The sequence below is a fragment of the Mobula hypostoma genome, chromosome 12 (assembly GCF_963921235.1).
Source record: "Mobula hypostoma chromosome 12, sMobHyp1.1, whole genome shotgun sequence".
Lineage (NCBI taxonomy): Eukaryota > Metazoa > Chordata > Chondrichthyes > Myliobatiformes > Myliobatidae > Mobula > Mobula hypostoma.
This window is the reverse complement of record NC_086108.1, coordinates 94565436-94591347: the sequence shown is the minus strand read 5'-3', so window position 1 is coordinate 94591347 and position 25912 is coordinate 94565436. Positions and strand designations below refer to the sequence as shown.

The 25912-nt window shown below is 42.9% G+C and overlaps 1 protein-coding gene across 1 annotated transcript; it reads left to right on the top strand.

The window, feature by feature from the left end:
• Positions 1-1312: 1312 nt before the first annotated feature.
• Positions 1313-25362, top strand: zgc:109982 (uncharacterized protein LOC553564 homolog). The gene is made up of 6 exons (XM_063065046.1): positions 1313-1412; positions 4167-4328; positions 10154-10333; positions 11044-11137; positions 19880-20063; positions 22074-25362. The coding sequence occupies exons 1-6, from the start codon at positions 1316-1318 to the stop codon at positions 22311-22313; spliced, it is 957 nt and encodes a 318-aa protein (XP_062921116.1). The 5' UTR covers positions 1313-1315; the 3' UTR covers positions 22314-25362.
• Positions 25363-25912: the final 550 nt, after the last annotated feature.

Genomic DNA, 25912 nt, shown 5'->3' with positions numbered 1-25912 from the left:
TCTCTAAGCCATGGAAACAGGGCGTATCTATGAAGTCAAAAAAGATGCTGGGATCTTGAATGAGCAGAATGCTAGAAGAACTCAAGTTGGGTGAGGTGGCATCTGTGGAGGCAAAAGGTGTAAGCTGACATTTTGGGTTGAAACTCTGCGGCAAGACTGAACTCTCCCAGCATTCTGTTTGCTGTTCCAGTTCCCATCCTACAGATTCTAATCCCAGCAAAGATCTGCCAGCTGTACTTTGACCTTGAGTCAGAAATAGTCCTCTCCACCAAGTGATCAACTAAACAACTAACTGGTTCAATAAGAGAAATATTCAGAGCAACACACACAAAATACTGGAGCATTGGCAGGGGCATGGCAAATTTCTTTAGCCTCCTGATGAAGTGGACCAGGGGCACAGAGATGCCCAATTTATGTACATTGGTGAAGAGAGATGGGAGTTTGTGTATAGCCAGGATGGTCCCATTGGACTGAATGGAGAGTGGGAATATTACTTAACACAAGATGCCAAAAGCCTGCAATAGGGCATTAGCTTTAGTCAAAACATTTGCATTAAATAAACATGTTTTAGTAGGGCATTAAATAGTGGTTGCTGTTCAAACTCAAATAAGTTCAATGTGTGTATTAATAAAAGCAAACTATTGTCTAATAGGGCAGCACGGGAGCGTGGTGGTTAGCACAACGCTTTACTGTACAGGTGACCCAGGTTCAATTCCCGCGGCTGCGAGTAAGGAGCTTGTACGTCCTCCCTGTGACCGCGTGGGTTTCCTCCGGGTGCTCCGGTTTCCTCCCACAGTCCAAAGACGTACAGGTTGTTAGGTTAAATGGTCATTGTAAGTTGTCTTGTGATTAGCCTAGGATTAAATCAGGGGATTGCTGGGCGGTGCTGGATAGGCCTACTCTGCAATAAATGAATAATGTTACAAGGAAGTTCCTTTTAACTCAGTCCCATCACACCTGGAACTGAAAACTGCAAAGCAAAAAATTCACTAGAACTCTTTCCATTGGTGTAGTAACTCACCCATCACTTCACATTATTTGAATATTAAAATAAAACGCAGGCAATGGGACGTAGACATGTGTGTGCTTATGCAATTACTGACAAGGTTTGCTTTACTCAATGTACAAGCGCAGGTGATATTTTGTATCATGCTTACGTCGTCAGTCTTTCTGTGCTGGCCATCTGTCTGTGAGAGATTATCCCTCTGATCCGAGGGATGTGAGTTCAGGAAGCGCTGAGTCCATAACACTGATAAATGAATGCATTGCTTTCTCAAGGCCAAATCGTTTCTCTCCACCTTGCAACCTGGCAGGGATGGCTCAAAGAACAGTCTTGGTCACAGGTTGTTCCTCTGGGATTGGCTTGGCCATCGCAAATGAACTAGCCAGGGATGAAAAAAAGCGATTTCTGGGTGAGTTACAAACAGAATGTCTTGTCCCTTGGGGAGACTGTGACCGGGATATGAACAGAGCAGGGATAATGAAAATCTCTGAAGAGACAACGCATTGGCGTTAATAGAAAGAGTTTCAAGATTGATTAGTGTCATTTTTCAGTAGAGGGTAAAGGAGAATGTAATCATTGCTTCATAATAAAGGCGTGGTATTATGGGCTGCTATAGTTAGTTTATGGGACATAGTAGGGGAGTTAAAGGTTATGGGGAAAAGGCAGGTAGGTGGAAATGAGTCCATGGTCAGATGAGCCATGATCTTATTGAATGGCGGAGCTGGATCGATGGACCGGATGGCCGACTCCTGCTCCTATTTCTTATGTTCTTATGTTCATATTTAAACAGAATCAAGGACATGGGAGGATAGATGGTGCAGGTAAAGAAAGAAGAAAAGACAGAAGTAGAATATAATTAGATGAGTACAATATGATTGAGAGAGAAGAACTTGAACATTTGTGGGAGAGAAAAGTAAGATAAAAATAGGGAGAAAACAAAAAGCAGAAATGAAGTGAAAACCAAAGATGAATAGGGAAAAACAGAGATTGGAAGGAATGGTTTCATTCAACGTTCAAAGAAACAGAATAGAACCTACACATTAACGACCGCCCATGTGCAAAAAAAAAAGAACAAAGTTAACAAATAACACACAGAATATGAACCGCAGAATTCCTGAAAGTGAGTCCACAGGCAAGAAGCCGGTTCAGCTCTGTAACTGATCCAGCAGCCTGATGGCTGCAAGGCACAGGCACGGAACCAGTTCAGCGCTGAGGTGAGTGAAGCTGGGCCAGGTGCCCAACGGCTGCAGGCCAGAGCCACGGAGCAAGCGAGGTGAGTGAGTGAGTGTCAGGCCACAGCTGCAGATTCAGCTCGGCGCTGAGGTGAGTGAACCTCACGGAGCAGTGAGATGAATACCGGTTCGTCCTTTGCCCTTGGCACCGATGTCCCAACCCTTTCAACCTGGCTCGGCGCTTAAAACAGCCAAACATCGGTTCATTTGTTGCTCTTGGGTCCAGGACCCACTGCTTGTATGAAGGTGAGTAGGAATTGGGTGAAGAACAAGAGAATAATCAGCTGAATGCATGCAATGAAAAAAAATCACCCTTAGTCTGCTTCAACAGCAAACTCAACTCTGGAACATGCACTTGATACTTCCTTGGCACTGATTTTTTTTCTGTCGCATTTGCAAATTTATACATTGAGATAAAGTGCAGAAGTAGTAACTATAACTGAATCTGAGGCTGTTTATGGTAATGTGAAAGAATAGATAATACTAATATGGATCTGAAAATTTTAAGAAAATCAGGTTTTGAAACTGGAAATTTGAAACAAAACAAAAAGTGGTGGGAATACTCAGCAGGTTCATGTGTGGAAAGAGAGAGTTAGTGTCTCGGGTTGAACCTTCGTCATCAGAACTAATCTGGATCTGTTGACATTTAGGGTGAAAATCTCTCACTGTTACCTGTTTACCTGGATTAATTGATCTGAATTTAAACAAATTGTCAATACAATTTGCTAATTGATTGAGCTAAAGGGAGGAGGTGGGGAGTCACTACAGAAAATGCATTGTTATCAGTATTGGCAGCTTAAACCTAACTAAAAACAAATGAAAACATTCTGGAAATACTCAGCACGATGAACCAGATCAGAGGGACAAGAAACTAAACTAGAACGTTTCAGCTGACGACCCCTCATCTGATCCCATCCAACAGATGCAGCCTGACTTGCTGAGTATTTCCGGCATTTTCTGCCTTTATTTACCAGAAGCCATTGTGTTTAATTATTTAGGACTAAAGATGTACAGGATGTTGGTGAGATCACAGTTCTGGTCTTCTTAGAATTTAGTAACTTTGGAAGCAGTACAAAGGAGATTCACTGGGTTAACACCTGGGTGACAGTAGAATTTATTGTGGAATTCATTGCCACAGATAACTGTAGAGGCCAAGTCACTGGGTACATTTGAAGCAGAGATTGATAGGTCCTTGATTAGTCAGGGTGTCAAAGGTTACAGGGAGAAGGCAGGAGAATGGGGTTGAAAAGGATAATAGATCAGCCATGATGGAACGGTGGAGCAGACTCGATGGGCCGAATGGCCTAATTCTGCTCCTGTGTCTTGTGGTCTTATGGTTTTATGGACTGCTTTGTCCTATCAAGAGAGGCCTGATTGTTTGGGTCTGTACAACCTGAAGCTTAGAAGGATTTCCTTTATCAGACAAATAAAATCCTAAAGATATTTGACAGGGAAAATGTTGAGAGCATGAACAAGCTACAAAGCAAGGGGCCAGTCATTTATAACTGAGATCTATAGAATATTCTTCTCTTGGCACGGAATCTCTGGAATTCTCTACCCCTAAGGGTGGTGAAAGACAGATTGTGAGATATATTTGAATTGGAGATAAATATTTGAAAGATTGAAGGTAATTTTGAATTGGTTTAGAATAGGGGTTCCCAACATGGGGTCCATGGATTCCTGTTAATGGTAGGGGTCCATGGCTAAAAATGGTTGGGAACCCCTGGCTTAGAAACAGACTGGAGACCAGCATGAGCAAAAGAGGCTTGAGAGGACTGGCGCTGTACTCCTGCTCCAGTTGTTGTATACAGTATATTCTTGTGTAATTGTGCTGAAATGTTCTGGTAGCTTCTGAACTCCTTGAGATACTTGCCCATGGAGAAGGATACAATCAATACGACCATATTCTTTCTTTGTGGTTTCATTTGCAGTCTATGCCACCATGCGAAATTTGGACAAACGGAGAGATCTTGTGGATATTGCTGGAAGTGCACTGGGAAAAACGCTGGAGATTAAACAGCTGGATGTTTGCAGTGAAAAATCTATCCAAGACTGCGTCAACAGTATCCCCAACAGGAAAATCGATATACTCGGTAAGGCAATCTGATGTAAAAGTGAATTTTGCTTATAAATGTAACATATAGGAAACCTCTCCAGAATGTTAACAGCAGGTTATTCATCCCCTGTCCTATTGCCTTTCCTCTGAATTGATGCCGATCTGCATCTTAACCCTATTCACTTGCCTTGGTTCCACATTCCTTCACATGACTCAAAGCACAGTTTTAAAAGTTTCAGGGGTCACCCAGCCTCTAAGGTGGGAGAGGGTTCCAACATGTGGGCTGCCCCCAGCATGTCTCTACATTGTGTTGGTTGTTAATGCAAATGGTGCATTTCTCTGTATGTTTCAATGTAGATGTGATAAATAAATTAATCTGAATCCAGATCTGCACTGCCCTTTGTGTGAAAATATGTTTCCTGAATTTGTCCTGAACAGCAGGGGGCTACCTTTAATTATTTAATCTTCTTCTGACAGATTCCCCCACAGAGAAGAATGTATTTTTCTCCCTGAGTAGTCAGTCAAATCCTTTAATCATCTTCACCATCTCAATTACATCATTATTTAATCTCTACACTCAGATTATACAATCTGTTCCCACAATTTAACCCATTTGGCTCTGGTACCGATCAGTATAGCAGACTGATTTATTTTCATGGGTTTAGGTACATGATGGGCCCACAAAACAGATCCCTCACCACTAGTTTCAAAATCTATAATTCATTCCTTGCACCTCTAAGTATGGTCTCTCCCTCTCCCTGTCCTTCTCCCTCTTCCTTTCCCTCTTCCCCCACCTCTCCCTCTCCCTCTCTCATAAAGTTCTTAAACACATTGCTTTCGTGACACACACTTTCTTCCTACTCAAATCTAATCAGATATCAGTAATCGAAACAATCCACTTCAAGAGAAATTTCTCTTATGAGTGACTTATTTTACTGATCTAGTTTTAAAACAAGCACCTATCAGTAGAATTTGTTTCAATGATAAGATCTGTTGGTGTTAAAACTAACATCTTGAGGGAACAAAATACGGTATTTTCACCAATAAAGTTACTTCAATGATAGGCATTATTTAAAATATGTGGCAACTCTGGAATTAGATTAGATTAGATTATGAGGACACTCAGTCCTCGTTTATTGTCATTTAGAAATGCATGCATTAAAAAATGATACAACGTTCCTCCAGAACGATATCACAAGAAAACACAGGACAAACCAAGACTAAAATTCCCTAATATTGATTGGCACCTGATTAGTTCCAAGGGTTTAGATGGGGCAGAGTTTGTTAAGTGTGTCCAGGACGGATTCCTGTCACAGTATGTGGACAGGCCGACCAGGGGGAATGCCATACTAGATCGAGTACTAGGTAATGAACCGGGTCAGGTCACAGATCTCTCAGTGGGTGAGCATCTGGGGGACAGTGACCACCGCTCCCTGGCCTTTAGCATTATCATGGAAAAGGATAGAATCAGAGAGGACAGGAAAATTTTTAACTGGGGAAGGGCAAATTATGAGGCTATAAGGCTAGAACTTGCGGGTGTGAATTGGGATGATGTTTTTGCAGGGAAATGTACTATGGACATATGGTGATGTTTAGAGATCTCTTGCAGGATGCTAGGGATAAATTTGTCCCGGTGAGGAAGATAAAGAATGGTAGGGTGAAGGAACCATAGGTGACAAGTGAGGTGGAAAATCTAGGTAGGTGGAAGAAGGCAGCATACATGAGGTTTAGGAATCAAGGATCAGATGGGTTTATTGAGGAATATAGGGAAGCAAGAAAGGAGCTTAAGAAGGGGCTGAGAAGAGCAAGAAGGGGGCATGAGAAGGCCTTGGCGAGTAGGGTAAAGGAAAACCCCAAGGCATTCTTTAATTATGTGAAGAACAAAAGGATGACAGGAGTGAAGGTAGGACCGATTAGAGATAAAGGTGGGAGGATGTGCCTGGAGGCTGTGGAAGTGAGCGAGATCCTCCATGAATACTTCTCTTCGGTATTCACCAATGAGAGGGAATTTGATGATGGTGAGGACAATATGAGTGAGGTTGATGTTCTGGAGCATGTTGATATTAAGGGAGAGGAGGGGTTGGAGTTGTTAAAATACATTAGGACGGATAAATCCCCGGGGCGTGACAGAATATTCCCCAGGCTGCTCTATGTGGCAAGGGAAGAGATTGCTGAGCCTCTGGCTAGGATCTTTATGTCCTCGTTGTCCACAGGAATGGTACTGGAGGATTGGAGGGAGGCGAATATTGTCCCCTTGTTCAAAAATGGTAGTAGGGATTGTCCGGGTAATTATAGACCAGTGAGCCTTCCATCTGTGGCAGGAAAGCTGTTGTAAAAGATTCTTAGAGATAGGGTCTATGGGCATTTAGAGAATCATGGTCTGATCAGGGACAGTCAGCATGGCTTTGTGAAGAGCAGATCATGTCTAACAAGCCTGATAGGGTTCTTTGAGGAGGTGACCAGGCATATAGATGAGGGTAGTGCAGTGGATGTGATCTATATGGATTTTAGTAAGGCATTTGACAAGGTTCCACATGGTAGGCTTATTCAGAAAGTCAGAAGGCATGGGATCGAGGGAAGTTTGGCCAGGTGGATTCAGAATTGGCTTGCCTGCAGAAGGCAGAGGGTCGTGGTGGAAGGAGTACATTCAGATCGGAGGATTGCAACTAGTGGTGTCCCACAAGGATCTGTTCTGGGACCTCTACTTTTCATGAGTTTTATTAACAACCTGGATGTGGGGGTAGAAGGGTGGGTTGGCAAGTTTGCAGACGACACAAAGGTTGGTCGTGTTGTAGATAGTGTAGAGGATTGTCAAAGATTGCAGAGAGACATTGATAGGATGCAGAAGTGGGCTGAGAAGTGGCAGATGGAGTTCAACCCGGAGAAGTGTGAGGTGGTACACTTTGGAAGGACAAACTCCAAGGCAGAGTACAAAGTAAATGGCAGGATACTTCGTAGTGTGGAGGAGCAGAGGGATCTTGGGGTACACGTCCACAGATCCCTGAAAGTTGCCTCACAGGTGGATAGGGTAGTTAAGAAAGCTTACGGGGTGTTAGCTTTCATAAGTCGAGGGATAGAGTTTAAGAGTCACGATGTAATGATGCAGCTCTATAAAACTCTGGTTAGGCCACACTTGGAGTATTGTGTCCAGTTCTGGTCGCCTCACTATGGGAAGGATGTGGAAGCATTGGAAAGGGTACAGGGGAGATTTACCAGGAGGCTGCCTGGTTTAGAGAGTATGCATTATGATCAGAGATTAAGGGAGCTAGGGCTTTACTCTTTGGAGAGAAGGAGGATGAGAGGAGACATGATAGAGATATACAAGATATTAAGAGGAATAGATAGGGCGGACAGTCAGCGCCTCTTCCCCAGGGCACCACTGCTCAATACAAGAGGACATGGCTTTAAGGTAAGGGGTGGGAAGTTCGAGGGGGATATTAGAGAAAGGTTTTTTACTCAAAGAGTGGTTGGTGGGTGGAATGCACTGCCTGAGTCAGTGGTGGAGGCAGGTACACTCGTGAAGTTTAAGAGACTACTAGATGGGTATATGAAGGAATATGGGGGGTTATATGGGAGGCAGGGTTTGAGGGTCGGCACAACATTGTGGGCCGAAGGGCCTGTAACGTGCTGTACTATTCTATGTTCTACGTTCTAAAACTGACAAAACCACATAATTATAACTTATAGTTACAACAGTGCAAAGCAATACCATAATCTGATAAAGAGCTGACCACGGGCATGGTAAAAAAAAAGTCTCAAAGTCCCGATAGCCTCATCATCTCACACAGGTGACAGAAGGAAGAAACTCTCCCTGCCATGAACCCCCAAGCACAACTTGCCGATGCAGCACCATTGGAAGCACCCGACCGCAGCGGACTCTGAGTCCGTCCGACACAGCCTCTCCGAACACCATCCTCTGCCGAGCGCTTTGACTCCACCCCGGCTGCCGAGCAACAAGCAAAGCCAAGGACTCCGGGCCTTCCCCTTCGGAGATTCTGGACCGCACAGTAGCAGCAGCAGCAGTGAAGCAGGCATTTCAAGAGTTTCACCAGATGATCCTCCATGCTCTCACTTCCGTCTCCATCAAATCAGGATTGTGCATGGCACCCTACTTGACAAATAACAGACATCACCACCGGAGTGGCCGCTGCGAGCTGTGTCGCGCCGCCATCTTCTCCTCCTTCCTCAGAAAAATTAAAATGAAGCTTAATGTTGTTACATGTTACGAGGGATGTAATCACTGATCCAATAACGGAGCAGGATCAAAAGTTTCTTTAATACTTTTGAGTCCAGGTTCCCAGCTTGTTTCTGAATCCCCAGTCCTCCAGTTCGTACTCTTCCTTCTAGCTTGCCAGGGCTCAGGTTCCCACAGTCCCCTCCACTCAATGGGCCCCTGGCTCCCAAAGTCTTTCCGTTCACCAGGATCCTGGATCCATGCTCCCTCTCCCTCACCGTGGCCATGGTTATTGCTCTCCTATGAAATTTATCTTGTTCTGTTTCCCGTTCTTCCTTTAAACTGATCAGATTTACTGCAAAGTTTATGCTTTAAAAATTGTACTAAAAGTGCGAGGACCTCATGTGGGGAATCTTATCTCCTTCATTAAGTAAACAGCTCAGCAGAGGACATACTGAACTTCTCGAGGCAGTTGGTAAAATTCCATCTTCCCCAGAACATACTGGTGCAATTCTACACTGCCATCAGCGAGGGCATCAATAGCTGCAGTCTGTCATTACTGCAGGACTTGGATGTGTCCCAGACAAAGAAGCAGGCAGGAAATATCATTACAGACACCACTCACCCAGCAAACTGTCTTTTCCTAAAGTTCTCTTCTGGAAAGTTCTATAGAGCTATTAAAACAAAAAAAAACTTTGCACCATCTTAAATGTTTCTTTTCTCAGGTTAATCGCAATCTGATTAACCATTCTAATTAGCCCACTATCCCTCTATCATTTACTTCAGTCTCTGCACCACACTATAAACACATTAAACCACTTTTCATAAATTCAAAGTAAAGTTATTCTCAAAGTATGTATAGCATATACGAGGGGTGATTGATATGTTCGTGGCCTAAGGTAGAAGGAGGCAATTTTAGAAAACCTAGCACATTTATTTTTCAACATAGTCCCCTCCTACATTTACACACTTAGGCTAGCGATCGTGGAGCATACGGATCTTGGACCTCTAGAAAGTGTCACAGCAGGGGTGATTGATAAGTTCATGGCCTAAGGTAGAAGGAGATGAGTTGTACAACTTACTTGCAAACGCAGTTCAACTCTTTGAGTGATTATGCAGAAAGTTTGAAGTTAATAACTCATCTCCTTCTACCTTAGGCCATGAACGTATCAATCACCCCTGATGAGTTATTAACTTCAAACTTTCTGCATAATCACTCAAAGAGTTGGACCGCATGTGCATGTAACGAGAGCTGTGTAACTCATCTCCTTCTACCTTGATCTGATGATCTGGAAAGTCTGCTCATCCAGCACCACCAAAGTCCTGAAGCAGCACATCAAAAGAGTTCTACTGTAGACGGATGCTTTGAAGTAGGAATAGGAAGCAAGGCACCATTCAAGGCTGAGAGTTGTAAAACATTACCTCTCCCTTCCTCCCAGTGACTAATTTTAATTTCTCCACTTATAGTTTTAACAAAATAATGAACAGGTTTGCAATTCAGCACAGTAAAATTAGAGAGCGGCATTATCTAAGAAAATCTCATAATAAATTTTGGGAGATTTTGGTATAATGAGTACAGTATATTAAAATACAGATAATCTACATGTCATCAGAGATTAACCAGGTCTGGAGAATCGAAAAGGAGGAGTTGCTCTGTGTTTGTGTAATCTATGTACCTTTTATACCAGTCAGCAATGCTGGAATGGGGATGATTGGACCCATTGAGTGCCAGACCTTGGATGAGATGAAGACAGTTATGGACACTAACTTCTTCGGACTTGTTAGACTCCTTAAAGAAATTTTGCCCGACATGAAAAGGAGGAAGAGGGGCCACATCGTGGTGATCAGTAGTGTCATGGGCATTCAAGGTACGATCTACACCACACTCAGTGGCCACTTTATTAGGTACATCTGCTTATTAATGCAAATATCTAGTCAGCCAATCATGTGGCAGCAGCTCAATACATAAAAGCATGCAGGCATGGTCAAGAGGTTCAGCTGTTGTTCAGGCTAAACATAAGAATGGGGGGAAAAGTGATCCAAGTGACTTTGACCATGATTGCTGGTGCCAGATGGGGTGGAAACTGCTGATTTTGTGGGATTTTCACACATAACAGTCTCTAGAGTTTACAGAGAATGGTGTGAGAAGAGAGACACAGGAAAAAACATTAAATGAGTGGCAGTTTGTCTTGTTCATGAGAGAGGTCAGAGGAGAATAGCCAGATGAGTTCAAGATGACAGTAACTGAAATAACCACGTGTTATGAAAGTGGTGTGCAGAAGAGCATCTCTGAATGCACAAAATGTCAAACCTTGAAGTGGATGGACTACAGCAACAGTAGACCATGGACATAACTCAGTGACCACTTTTATTAGGTACTTCCTGTACCTGTTAAAATGGATTGGACCTTGAGTGTATATCTTACAACATGATGATTCATGAGTATAGATTGATTAAAATTCTTCCACAGCTCAGCTTTGATTTAAAGAATGCTGCGAAGAAATGATGCCTTCTTGCTTTTTACTTCCTTGCTTTGCCTTTGATACGGGAATGACTTGGCTAATACTTTCCTTTATAGGGATATTGTTCAATGATGTCTATGCTGCCTCAAAATTTGCAGTGGAAGGATTTTGTGAAAGTTTGGCGATCCAGGCCATCAAATTCAAACTGAAGTAGGTGTCATTGTGTTTACTTTGATAAAGACGAGTTGCTTCTTGTGTAGTTCATTCCATTATTCAAATGATCACTGTTCAAAAACATCCATGTTATTGCAGTACAATGGGTGGTGTGTATATCTGGTGATTGATATAGGCAAGACTTGAAATTCATAACATGATCACAAACATTCGTTTAAGAATGATTATGGTGCAACCCATTCACTTAGTCTGTTGTCTGTTCAACCCTGCTAATGGAAATCTGGTTGACCAGACATCACCTTCTGATCCCAGTGTCCATTGGCACCCATGGATGGGGTAACATTTGGGGAGCAGATGAGAAATTGTTCCAACAAATGCTTAGGAGCTGAAGGCCACAGAAGAGCTCCCCTTGCTGAGGTGAAAAACCTCTTGAACAGACTCTAGATCCTAACTGGAGCATCACATATGAATACAGAGACAATGCTGGAGAAACTCAGCAGGTCAGGCAGCATTTACAAGAGGAATAAACAGTCTGTGATCCTTCATACGGATCATCATATGATCATTTAAAGGGTCCGAGGGATAAGATAACTGGCCTGGAGATCCATTTCCATTACATTCATATCCACTGCCAATCCAAATTTGATGGGCTTGATCTTAAGAAGAGATAAAATTGAGTGGATCATCAGGAAAGTCCTTTACACAAGAGATTCTGAAGGTTCTAGAAATCCAGAGTAACACATACAAAATGCTGGAAGGACTCAGCAGCCAGGCAGCATCCATGGAAAGGAATAAAGATTTGATGTTTCATGCCAAGACCCTTCATCAGGAAAATCCTTTGCTGGTTTTACCTCAGTCTGCTCCATAACAAACCTTAAACACATGGAGCTTCATGATTTTCAGGTCCCACCTGGAAACCGGGGTAGGTCTTATCCAGTGAACAGAAGAGCAATGAGACTGCAGTAGAACAAAGGGATCTGGGAATACACTTTCATTGAAAGTGGTGGCACAGGTAGATGGGGTCATAAAGAAAACTTTTGGCCTTCATAGATCAAAGTACTGAATACAGGAGATGGGGTGTTATGCTGAAGTTGTATAAGACTTTGATGAGGCCTAATTTGGAGTATTGTGTGCAGTTTTGGTCATCTACCTGCAGGGAAGATGTAAATAAGGTTGAAAGAGAACAGAGAAAATTTACAAGGTTGTTTTCAGGACTGGACGACCTGAGTTATAAGGAAAGATTAAATTATTCCTTGGAACGAAGATAGAGGGGAGATTTGACAGAAGTATACAAAATTAAGAGGGGTATGGATAGGGTAAGTGCAAGCAGGCTTTTTCCACTGAGGTTGGGTGAGACTGCAACTAGAGGTCATGGGTTAAGAGTGATAGATGAAAAGTTTAAGGGGAACCTGAGGGGCAGCACCTTCACTCAGATGGTGGTGAGAGTGTGGAGTGAGCTGCCAGCACAAGTGGAGCATGCAAGCTCGATTTCAACATTTAAGAGAAGTGTGGATAGGTACATAGATGGGAGGGTTATGGAGGGTTATAATCTGGGTGCAGGTCAATGGGACTAGGCAGTTTAAATGGTTCAGCACTGACTGGATAGGCTGAAGGGCCTTTTCGGTGCTGTACTTTTCTATGACTCTAGGACTCTATGACTGCTAATATGCCCTGGACAACAAATGATTTACCAGCAGAGCTGAAGAAATCCAAGGCCATCACTCATCCTGAAGTATATTATATCATTTTTAATCAGCTTTGGGCCTGAGCCAGGTCTGGGCCCTGATTCAAGCTACCCGCATGCAGCCACATGCAGGCTCCAACTGTAAGCAGGCTGGCATGCCCTAGGCTGCTGCCTGCACAGAAAGTGTTTGCCAGATGAGTTCAAGATCAAAAGAGACTAGGAACTGGAGTAGGCCGTTCAAGTCTGTTTCACCATTTAATGTGACGACGGTTCCTCAAACTCTTTTTCCTCTGCTGTGCTCTGTCCCTTGAGGAATAAACGTTGGCCGAGGTGCTGGAGAAAACCAACCTGCTCCTTTTCATAATAGTGGCATGGTTTCCCTGAAGCCTATCTGATGGAGCATATAGGACTTTGATATACAGCCTCTTCCATATAATCCAACTGTACAGTACTCTTTTGGCCTGCACTGGGGTGTCAGCCTGGACATCAGTATTTCAGTGCTGAAATTAGATGTAAGGCGGTTTCCCACTAAGTCACACCTTAAAGTTTAAGGTTCCCCTATCGAGCGGTCCATGGACTCCTGCCTTAAACAGAGCCGTTGAGCAAGCCGCCATGGACTGAAAAGGTGCTGACTGAAGACTCCTCTGTCAAAGGCAGCGTTGAGCTGGATGTGAAAGTTGCCTCAGATGATATTCAGCGTTGCTAGTCTCAACTTGCACTGTTTTTAAACAACATGCTGAAGTTGTTGAGTCCTTGAACATGAATCCATAGGTTGTGGAACTAGTTAAGGGCTGAGGTGAGTGAAGTTATCTACGCTGGTTCAGTAACCTGATTGTTGAAAGGGTAACAACTATTCCTGAACCTTACGGCATACGTTAAACATTACAGTTTATCCCTTCCCATACAAATTGCTATTTATCAGTGAAAACTTAATACCTTTAGATAACACGTATCTTAGTTTGGAGCCAGGGACTATAAATATTTAAACACAAATAACTTCCAATTACATACATAGAATGTACGAACAATACATAGGTGTAGACCATCTGGGTCCTCGAGTCTGGCCCACAGTCTGGCCCCTGCCGTTCGATAAGATCAGGGTTGATCTTCTACCATAACATCATCCTCCTAATACCCTGATTGCTTTAATATCCAAAAATCTAATTTACGATTCAGAAGAATCAAATCAGAAACATGTTTGTTACCACTAACGCGAGTCATGAAATGTGCTGTTTTGTGTCAGCAGTACAGTGCAAGACATAAACCATGACTAAAAGTTGCATAAAAAATAAGTTGTGCAAAATAGAAACAGTAAGGAAATGGTCGTGGGTTATGGACCGTTCAGAAATCTGATGGCGTAGAGAAAGAACTTGAATGTGGGTCTTCGGGCTCCTGTACTTCCTCCATGATTGTAATAATGAGTAGAGGACATGTCCTGGGGGGTGAGAGTCCTTAAAGAAGTATGCCAGCTTCCCGAGGCACCTGCTTTTGAAGATGTCCTCGATTGTGGGGAAGGTAGGGCCTGTGATGGAACTGGCTGAGTCTATAACCTTCCGCAGTCTCTTTTGATCCTGTGCATTGGAGCTTCCATTCCATGCAGTCAGAATGCTCTCCAGCATACAACTGCAGAACTTTGCGTAAGTCTTTGATGACATACCAAATCCTAATGAAGTTCAGCCACTGGCATATTCATCAATCTCAGTACAAATGTAATCAATGAAGCTACAGAGAGAGAGAGACTCCTCAGCCAGGAACAGGAAGTTCTGTGGGCCAGAATGAGATTCCCAGATAGTACGTTGCCTCCTGGGTGCCTGGATCTGGTATATCTCGGATTTTGTCCTCAGCATTCTTAAGTGAGAGAGTGAACAGCCAGAAGTCATGGTCCATGTTGGTACTAATGACATGGGTAGGGAGAGTGACAAAGTTCTCCATAGGGAGTTCAGGGAGTTAGGTGCTAAATTAAAGGGCAGAACTTCCAACGTTGTGATCTCAGGATTGATACCTGTGCCACATGCTAATGAGGCTAGAACTAGGAAGATTACACGGTTTAATACGTGGCTAAGGAGTTGGTGTAGGAGGGAGGGCATAAGATTTTTGGATCATTGGGGTCTCTTCCAGGGAAGATGGGACCTGTACAAAAGGGACAGTTTGCACCTGAACTGGAAGGGTCTAATAACTTAGCACGAGGGTTTATTAATGCTACATGGTGGGATTTCAACTACAGTTGTAAAGAGGTGGGAATCAGAGTGCCAGAATGGTTAGTGGAGAGGTTGTGGAGGCAGATGTTGGTAAGACCTCAGGCAAAGTTAGGAATGAAAAGGTTGAGCATAGTGTGACAAAATCAAAAAGGATGAATGCAGGACTGAAGGTGTTGTACCTGAATGTGCATAGCACAGTTGCAAAATTGTCAGGTATGATATTGTGGGCATTACTGAATCATGGGTGAAAGATTATAGCTGGGAGCTTAATGTCCAAGGATACATATTGTATCGCAAGGATAGGCAGGAATGTGGGGGAGGGGTTGGTGTTGCTCTGCTGGTAAAAAATGAAATCAAATCATTAGAAAGAGGTGACATAGGGTTGGAAAGTGTTGAATCATTGTGTTTAGAGCTAAGGAACTACAAGGGTAAAAAGATCCTGATGGGAGTTGAATACAGAGCCCCAAACAGTAGTAAGGATGTGCCCAAAAGGGCAATATTACAACAGTCATGGGGGACTTCAATATGCAGATAGATTGGAAAAATCAGGTTGGTGCTGAATTACAGGAGGGGAAATTTCTTGAGTACCTATGAGATGTCTTTTTAGAGCAGCTCATGGTTGAGCCCACTAGAGAATCAGCTAATCTGGATTGGGTGTTGTGCAATAAACCAGAATTGATTAGAGAGCTTACGGTAAAAGAACCCTTAGGGGTAAGTGATTGTTATTATAGGCATCCGTTAGTCTCATGAGACCATGGATTTGTGCCTTGGAAGGTTTCCAGGGCGCAGGCATGGGCAAGGTTGTATGGAAGACCAGCAGTTGCCCATGCTGCAAGTCTCCCCTTTCCACGCCACCGATATTGTCCAAGGGAAGGGCATTAGGACCCATACAGCTTGGCACCAGTGTCGTCACAGAGCAATGTGTGGTTAAGTGCCTTGCTCAAGGACACAACAGGTTGCCTCAGCCAAGGCTCGAACTAGCAACCTTCAGATCACTAGACAAACGCCTTAACCACTTGGCCATGCGCCAACACACAAGTGATCATAATATGATCAAATTCATCTTAAAAATTTGAGAAGGAGAAACTAAAGTCAGATGTATCAGTAATACAGGGGAGTAAAGGGAATTACAGAGGTATGAGAGAGGAGTTGGCCAGAATTGATTGGAAAAGAACACTGGCAGGGATGACATGGAATGGCTGGAATTTCTGGAAGAAATTTGGAAGGCCAAGGATATATAATCCCAAAGAGGAAGAAGTATTCTAAAGGAGAGATGACACAATCATGGTAACAAGAGAATTCAAAGCCAACATAAAAGCCAAAAAGGGGGTATACAATAGAGCAAAAATTAGTGGGAAGTTAGAGGATTGGGAAGCTTTTAAAAACCAACAGAAGGCAACTAAAAAAGTCATTAAGAAGATAAAGATGGAATAGGAAAGTAAGCTGGCCAATAATATTAAAGAGGATACCTCAAATTTCTTCAGATACATAAAGTGTAAAAGAGAGGTGAGGGTGGATATCAGACTGCCGGAAAACAATGTTGGAGAGGTAGTAATAGGGGACAATGAAATAGCGGATGAACTGAATAAGTATTTTGCATCAGTCTTCACTGTGGAAGACATTAGCAGTATGCTCCAGGTGTCAGGAGGCATGAAGTGTGAGAAGTTACCATAACTAGAGAGGAGGCTCTTGAGAAACTAAAAGGTCTGAAGGTAGATAAGTTATCTGGACCAATGGTGCACAACCCAGGGTTCTGAAAGAGGTGGCTGAAGAGATTCTGGAGGCATTAACAATGATCTTTCAAGAATCACTAGATTCTGGAATGGTTCTGGAAGACTGGAAAATTGCAAATGTCACTCCACACTTCAAGAAAGGAGAGCGGCAGAAGAAAAGAAACTATAGGCCAGTTACTCTGACCTCAGTGGTTGGGAAGATATTAGAGCTGATTACTAAGGATGAGGCCTTAGCGTACTTGGAGGCAGATGACAATGATTTGGATGATAGAATTGATGGCTTTGTTGCAAAGTTTGCAGACGATATGAAGATTGGTGGAGGGGTAGGTAGTTTTGAGGAAGTAAAGAGACTACAGGACTTAGACAGATTAGGAGAATAGGCAAAGAAATGGCAGATGGAATACAGTGTCTGGAAGTGTATGGTCATGCACTTTGGTGAAGAAAAAAAAAGGTTGAAAATTTTCTAAATGGAAAGAAAATACAAAAATCTGATATGCAAAGGAACTTTGGAGTCCTTGTGCAGTATTCTCTAAAGCTTAATTTGCAGGTTGAGTCTGTGGTGAGGAAGGCAAATGTAACGTTAACATACATTTCAAGAAAACTAGAATATAAAAGCAAGGATGTAATGTTGAAGCACTGGTGAGGCCTCACTCGGAGTATTGTGAGCAGGTTTGGGCACCTTATGTTAGAAAGGATGTGCTGAAACTGGAGAGGGTTCAAAGGAGGTTCATGAAAATGATTCCAGGATTGAATGGCTTGTCATATGAAAAGCGTCTGATGGCTCTGGGCCTGTATTCACCAAAATTCAGAATAATGAAGGGTGACCTCATTGAAACCTATCAAATGGTGAAAGGGCTTGATAGAGTGGATGGGGAGAAGATGTTTCCTGTGGTGAGAGAGCCTAAGACCAGGGGATACAGCCTCAGAATAGAGGGCATCCTTTCAGAGTAGAGATGAGGGGGAGTTCCTTTAGCCAGAGAGTGGTGAATCTGTGGAATTCTTTGCCACAGGCAGCTGTGGAGGTCAGGTCTTTCTGTATATTTAAGGCAGAGGTTGATAGATTCTTGATTGTTCAGGGCATGAAGGGATACAGGAAGAAGGCAGAAGATAGGGGCTGGGAGGAAAATTGGATCAGCCATGATGAAATGGCAGAGTAGGCATGATAGTCCAAATGGCCTAATTCTGCTCCTATCCCTCATGGTCTTAGCAAAAACATCCTACCCATATCTAGCCCATTGAGCTTTCTAGAAATGTATCAATACAGCATTCTTTGACAACGCAATTTAACCAAAAACACTTCACAAGGACGCTGCCACACGAAAATTGAACAGGATGCCACATAGAGCTACGTGGAGATAACCAACAGCTTGATGAGAGGTCACTTTTAAAGTCCATTTAGAGGAGGCAGAATTGGAACGATTAAGAAGAGAGATACAAAGCAAAGGATCTTGGTAGCAGTAGCCACAGTGTCCAGTTGTGGGACAGTGAAAATCAGGGATGATTCCGAGGCCTGAAATGGAAACTACCCATCTTTGATAAACACAAGAGATTCCGCAGATGCTGGAGATCCAGAGTAACACAAACACACACACACACACACACGCAAGCATGAAATGCTGGATGAACTCAGTAGGTCAGGCAGCATCTTTGGAGAGGAATAAAGAGCCGACATTTTGGCTTGAGACCCTTCATCAGGATCTTCCCTGGATTCTGCTAATTGGCTAAACAGGAGGGGCAGCTTACAGCTACCATCTACACGTCTCTGATGTGTGGGAGGAAGCCAAAATAAGCAGAAGAAATGTGTAGTTACAGAAAGAACATGCAGACTTCACACAGACATCTCCTGAGATCCATCAGGGAGGAGGTACAGGAGCCTGAAGACGTACACTTGATGTTTTAAGAACAGCTTCTTCCCCTCCATCATGAACCCATAAACACTACCTTGCTATTTTTCTCTTTTTTTGCACTATTTATATATTTTAATATATTCCTTATTATAAATTATAGTGATTCTTGCATGAATTGCACTGTACTGCTGCAATACAACAAATTTCACAATGTACATTGGTGATGATAAAACTGATCCTGATTCTGAATGAACTTGGGTCAATGACGCTGTGAGAGAGTGTTTTATCTGACTGTACAACTGTACTATTGATAGTAATTTATCTTAAAATAAATATTTAGCTAAAGCCTTATCATATCCTCAGGACTTCTTAAAATGCTTTCCAGCAGTAGAATTTTCAATGTTGCAACCAGATGCAAGACTGGCAGAATGTTGGCACACTACATTGAAAAAGATATTTCTAATAAAGTTAACTGAAACAAAAAGCTTGCAGATCTTCCAGCAGATTGCAGCAAAGGTACTGCAGGCTGGAAAATAAGGAAGCCAAAGGATTGTTTTGAAAATGAAGTTAAGGCTGTTCTGGAAGCAGATGTGACAGCTAGATTGCACGCTGCAGACAGAAAATCAATGATTGACATAGTAATGTGGACGTTGGTGATTACCAGAAGGGTTTAAACTTGAAACATTAATATCTCTTTCCACAGAAGCTGCCTGACCTCCTGGGTGTTTCCAGATTCTTCAGCTTTTGTGGGTGCTCAATGATGGAGAATTAGTGCAGGCACCACCAGTTTTCCTTTGCCATTTTTGTCTCGAGACCACTTGGGCAGCCAGTTGATATCCCATTCTGGCTCATCTGGCAATGCTCCAGTCCCTCAGTGCTGAGTGGGATATCAGACCAGATTCTATACACAGTATATAGTCCATGGTACAATTAGACCACAACCTTCCTACTGAGCATGAATTTAAATTGATATTATCATTGATTAAAATAGTTCTGATGTTTTCTCTGCGGGAGAGTTGGCTGTCAAACCATTTACAACATAAACACTGATTTTTTTCAGAAAACTAAGTTTGGCATTGTTATTGTAATATAAATGGTTTAAAACAAATGTCTTACAATAATTATGTAACTGTTTCTTTTAGAATATAACAAAATGTTATTAAGAATTTTATTTTGAATTTGTTTTTGTATGCTGGTCTGGCTGAACAGTTCAGTTGTTAGAAAAGATAAATTTATTAAACAAGAAGACTTTCTGCATTAATTACTGCTCAAAGTAATCATCCCTCTGATAAAGCGACTTCCCTTTTATCTGGCAGCATAACTCTGATCGAACCTGGTCCTGTGGTCACTGAGTTTGAAAAGAAGGTTTATGAAGAAGGAATGAAAATCGATTTGTCTGCCGCAGACCAAGAAACGAGGGACATGTTCACAAACATTTACTTGCAAAACTATAAGGAAATATTCTCAAGCCTGGGACAAAGTGCAGATCAAGTGGCTGAGGTACAATAATTGAACAGAGTTTATTGAACTTTGGACTGCAGAGCAATAACATTTGAAATCATTTCAGGTGCAAGTTTATTTAAAGGAAAGTGTGAGTAAGAGTTCAGCACGGACTAGAAGGGCTGAGATGGCCTGTTTACGTGCTGTAATTGTTATATGGTTATATGGAAAGTATTTGGTCATTTTAAACTCTTCTGTCCTCAGATTTACCATCTGTTAGACTTAATTGTTCAGGAGATGTGGGTGGCATTTTTAAATTACAAGATGAAATGCAATAGAGAAATAGTGCCTTCCCAATTATACTTGAGCAGGTAATGATGAACCAACATCTTAACTTGCTGCATTGCATGAGGTGAAAGAGATTTTTACAGCAGGGATTTCCAGAACTCTGAGCCAGCAGTGATGGAATATGTCCAACTCAGGGTGGGGTGTGATGGTATTCCACTAATAAATTAAAAGTGGTAGCCGTTAACCCAAACATTTCTGCAAGGTGTGTGTGTGTGTGTGTGTGTGTGTGTGTGTGTGTGTGTGTGTTGTGAGAGAGAGAGAGAGAGAGAGAGAGAGAAAGAAAGAAAAAAGGGGTTTGTTTGCTGTGGTTGTCTTGTTGTTCAGAATCAGAATCAGTTTTATTATCACTAACATATGTCATGAAACTTGTTTTGTGACAGCAGTACAGTGCAATATATAAATATATAATTAACTATAAGAAATATTTAAACGTTTAAAAATTAAATAAGTCGAACAAAAAGAGAGCAAAAGGACTGTGGGGTAGTCTCTGTAGTTCATTGGCCATGGAGAAATCTGATGGCAGTGTTTGTGTTCAGGTTCCTGAGCCCCCTCTCAGATGGTAGCATGTCCTGCGTGATGGGGGTCCAATATGATGGATGCCACCTTTCTGAGTCATCGCCTTTTATAAATGTCCTCAATGACCTTTAGTTGTTGTTGTTGCTGCCTGCAATGTTCTGCTGAACGTTGTTGGGTACGCTATGTTGGCACTGTTAATATGTGGTGACACTTGTGAGCTGCCCCCAGCACATCCTTAAAGGTGTCGGTTTTGAATGCAAATGACGCATTTCACTGTATGCTTCAATGTGCATATGATAAGTAAATCGGAGTCGGAATCTGAAGATGCTGGCCGGTGGTGTGGTGGCAACAGCACCAGATTTCAAGGTGAGTGGTCCCAGGTTCAATCCGACCGGCCCCTTGCACATGTTTCCATGTTGGGTTGAGCATCGAGCTAGCAACTTGGCCTTGTAAAAATCAGACAAATGCTAAAGAAGCTGCAAAAATGGAACCCGATGCGCCACAAGGCGTGAAAAGCAACAGCAACACCTTTAAATGGCAGTGTTTTCAACCTGAGATTGTCCCATAGTTCCACAATAATTCTCTGTAAACTGCAATCTTGTCCAGTAAGGAAAGCTTTTAAAAATGTTTCTGCACAGGCTTTCCAGGGCAAGACCTCTTCACTGGGATGAAAATAACTTTGGCTGCCTGCCACCACTGAGGTCTCTCCAGGTGGACACCATTCTCTCTGGTCCCTGTGGACTCTGAGTGAAATAGAATATAAAACATTACAGCACAGTACAGACCCTTTGGCTCATGATGTTGTGCTGACCTTTTAACCTATTCCAAGATCAATCTAGCTCTTTCCTCCACACATTGCCACAATGGGTCAAATGGGTCTAATCTTGCTATGTCCATTTTTCTTTCATCCACGTACCTATCTAAGAGTCTCTTAAATATTCCTAAAGCAGGGTTCCTGACCGTTTTTATGCCATGGATCTATATCATTAAGCAAGAGGTCCGTGGACTCTTGGTTGGGAACCCTTGTCCTAAGATATGATCTTAATACTTTGGAATCAAAAACCAAAGACACTCAGGCTGTGGAGATTTTGGAGAGGAGGCAGGCAAGGGACAGCACAGGGAAAGTTCTAGAGCTAATTCTTATGAATTCTAACTCACTTTGTGGCTTAAAGTTTACGCAAATTTTCTCTTTGTTTTTATAACCAGCATACAATGAAGATCATCCTGTCAGAGAACCCACCGTTCCGTCACCAAACAAACACCCTTTATACCCCCATGACAACTCTGAAGTATGCAGATCCTACTGGAGATCTCCCCATTGACACCTTCTACAAGATGGTCTTCCATCATGACAAGGTCTTCCATGCCAGCCTCAATTTTATTAAATTGCTAAGGTGGAGAAGCAGGAAGAGTTTTAATCTAGGTAAAGCAAGCAGTAAGAAGTAGCCATATTCGCCGCAGCAATGGAAAAGCTAGTAGGCATCTCTTGTTAATGTTAGTTCTTAGCTGAATCTGCTTTTTAAATTTATTGAGTTACAGTGTGGAATAGTCACACCGCTCAGCAGTCACCCGATCTAATCTTAATCATGGGACAATTTACAACAACCTACCAACCGGTACATCTTTGGACTGTGGGAGGAAACCAGAGCACCCAGAAGAAACCTACGTGGTCACAGGGAGAACGTAGAGACTCCTTACAGGCAATGGCGGGAATCGAACTCAGATTGCTGTACTCCACACTACCATACCAGCTTTGTAATACAGGCTTGAGGGAATTGCCTCTACAGTAAAGTGTGATGCAGCTTCTCCAGAAGTGTTCGAATGACTAACCACATTTAAAGAAGTGAGGGAAATTCGGGGAAGTCCTTAGACTTCTCACCTGCAGTGTTCGTAGTCCCACCCCTCCATGGGAAGGAGTCCTGATCTTTGGGCTCAGGGTCGACGGCAGTGAGTGAAGAGCCTAAACAGACTGGAGCTCCAGTTTCCGAGTGGGTAATTAGATCGAATCACAGTGTTGGGAAAAAGAACTAATGAACCTAGACTCTGAAATTGTCACTGTCCTTCATAGAGCATGGAACAGTACAACACAAGGACAGGCCCGTTGCCCCATGATGTCTGCTTTGAGCACAATGCTGAATTAAATTCATGCATCTATCTAAAATCCTCTTAAACTCTGTTATCTGCTTCCCCCAGCAGACCATTCCAGCCAACTACCACACTTTGTGTAAAAAAAAATTCTCTTGCTTATCTTGGTCATTGAGCCATAAACACTACAGCACAGAAACAAGCCCTTCGGCCCATCTAGTCTGCTCCAAACCATTAATCTGCCTCATCCCATCGACCTGCACCCGGACCATAGCCCTCCATACCCCTTCCATCTATGTAGCTATCCAAATTTCTTCTAAATGTTGAAATCAACCTGCACCTACCACTTATGCTATCAGCTTGTTCCACACTCTCACCACCCTATGAGTGAAGAAGTCACCCCTCACGTTCTCCTTAAACATTTCACCTTTCACCCTTAACCCATGACCTCTAGTTCTTGTCTCACCTAACCTCAGTGGAAAAAGCCTGTTTGTGTTTACCCTATCTATATCCCTCATAATTTTGAATATCTCTACCAAATCTCCCCTCAATCTTCTGTGTTCTAGGGAATAAAGTCCAAACATTTCAAATTTTCCCTATAACTCAGGTCCTTAAGTCCAGGCAACATGCTTGCAAACCTCACATTTGTCTGCATTAAATTTCATCTGCCATTTTTCAGCCTATTTTTCCAGATAGTTCAGATCTCGCTGCAAGCTTTGGTGGTCTTCCTCACTGTCCATTACACACACAATCCTGCTGTCATCTGCAATTTTGCTGATCTAGTTTAACACATTATCATCCAGATCTTTGTTATAGGTGACTAGCAATGATGGACTCAGCACCGATCCCTGCGGCACTCCACTAGTCACAGGCCTCCAGTTAGAGAGGCAACCATCTACTACCACTCTCTGACTTCTCCCACAAAGCTAATGTCTAATCCAATTTACTAACTCATCTTGACTGCCGAGTGACTGAACCTTCTTGATCAATCTCCCATGTGGGGCCTTGTCAAAAGCCTTGCTAAAGTTCATGTAGATAACAGCCTTTACCTTGCCTTCATCATCCTTCCTGGTCACTCCTTTGAAAAACTCCATAGAATTGACTTACCATGCACAAAGCCATGCTGACTATCCTTAATCAGTCCCCATCTATCCAAATACTTATATACCAAGCCCATTAGAATGCCTTCCAGTAACTTACCCACTACAGATGTCAGGCTCACCTTCCTATAACTTCCTGGTTTATTCTTACAGCCTTTCTTAAACAATGGAACACTTTAGCTATCCTCCAATCCTCCGGCATCTCACCCATGGTGAAGGATGTTTGAAATATCCCTGCTAGGGCCTCTTCAATTTCTGCACTAGCCTTCACAGGGTTGGCGGGACCACCTTGTCTGGCTCTGGGGATTTATCCACTCTAATTTGCCTCAAGACAGCAAACACCTCCTCCTCTGTAATCTGCATGACCATGTTGATGCATTGGCTCACATCTGTGTTCATCTCCCGAGTACATACATGTAACTCTCGCTTTGGCTAGCAGCTTAATATAGGGGGTGATAGCCCTTGGCCCGGCCAAACTTAAGAAATATCATTTGGGTGGATGCTGCACGATGTGTCCCCTGTTATAAATCAGTACCCTGAAATAACAAACAGTACACAATATGTGATTAAACGAGTAAGCTTTATAATTCTTACTTTGACTATACGGTTAGTAAAGAAAATGAAAAAAAAAGAAGGGCCCAATTTTATGAAACAGTCTATTGCACAATGTTGGAGCTCACTGATAAACCTATTGTCCACCATCGACCTCCTCCGACCATCGCTGCCTTTGGACCCTCGCTCCAAGTCCACCCCGTCTGGCAGTCTACCAACTCTCTCCATTCGCGTCTTCTCTCCTCATCTCTCCCCAGCAAAAGACCGCGAAAATCTCTCTTCCAGACTCACAAGAAAGAACAACAGCATTCCTAACCCCATTATCTCCAACCATAACCCAAAAATTGCTGCTATGGAGAAACCATTACATTATCAATGTGTAAGGGGTTTCTTCTTCTATGTTACTGCTAGGGCTAGTAAAATGGCTTCTTTGTTATGTTATAATAAAATGGCTTCTCTGTAATGTTAACTGCTGAGTTAACGGTAGCAGCTTGTTTGGGTTATAATTACTGATAACAAGAATTGTATTAATTTGCTAACCAATTGGGATAAATGTTACTCTTTCTTGTGTGTCTGTAAGCTATTGTTTTCACGGGCTTTGGGGACAGAGAAAGGAGACGCGATGCTGTAAGATGGGTGAGGAACGGACTCCAAGCAGGAGTCCGAGGCCCAGGGTCTTCGGCGAGGAGAGGAGACGAGGACAGACTCATGTGGAACGTTTGGTCAACCACCAAGGGTGGTACCATTCGAGAGTCGGTGGAGTTCGGAGGACATCGACTGGAGGAAAGGGAGACCCAGTTCTGTAAGAGCTCCAGTGAAGTTATCCACTTTGGTGGCAAAAATAGGAAAACAGATTATTATCTGAATGGTGATCGATTAGGAAAAGGGGAGGTGCAACGAGACCTGGGTGTCATTATACACCAGTCATTGAAAGTGGGCATGCAAGTACAGCAGGCGGTGAAAAAGGCGAATGGTATGCTGGCATTTATAGCGAGAGGATTCGAGTACAGGAACAGAGAGGTACTACTGCAGTTGTACAAGGCCTTGGTGAGACCACACCTGGAGTATTGTGTGCAGTTTTGGTCCCCTAATCTGAGGAAAGACATCCTTGCCATAGAGGGAGTACAAAGAAGGTTCACCAGATTGATTCCTGGGATGGCAGGACTTTCATATGAAGAAAGACTGGATGAACTGGGCTTGTACTCGTTGGAATTTAGAAGATTGAGGGGGGATCTGATTGAAACGTATAAAATCCTAAAGGGATTGGACAGGCTAGATGCAGGAAGATTGTTCCGGATGTTGGGGAAG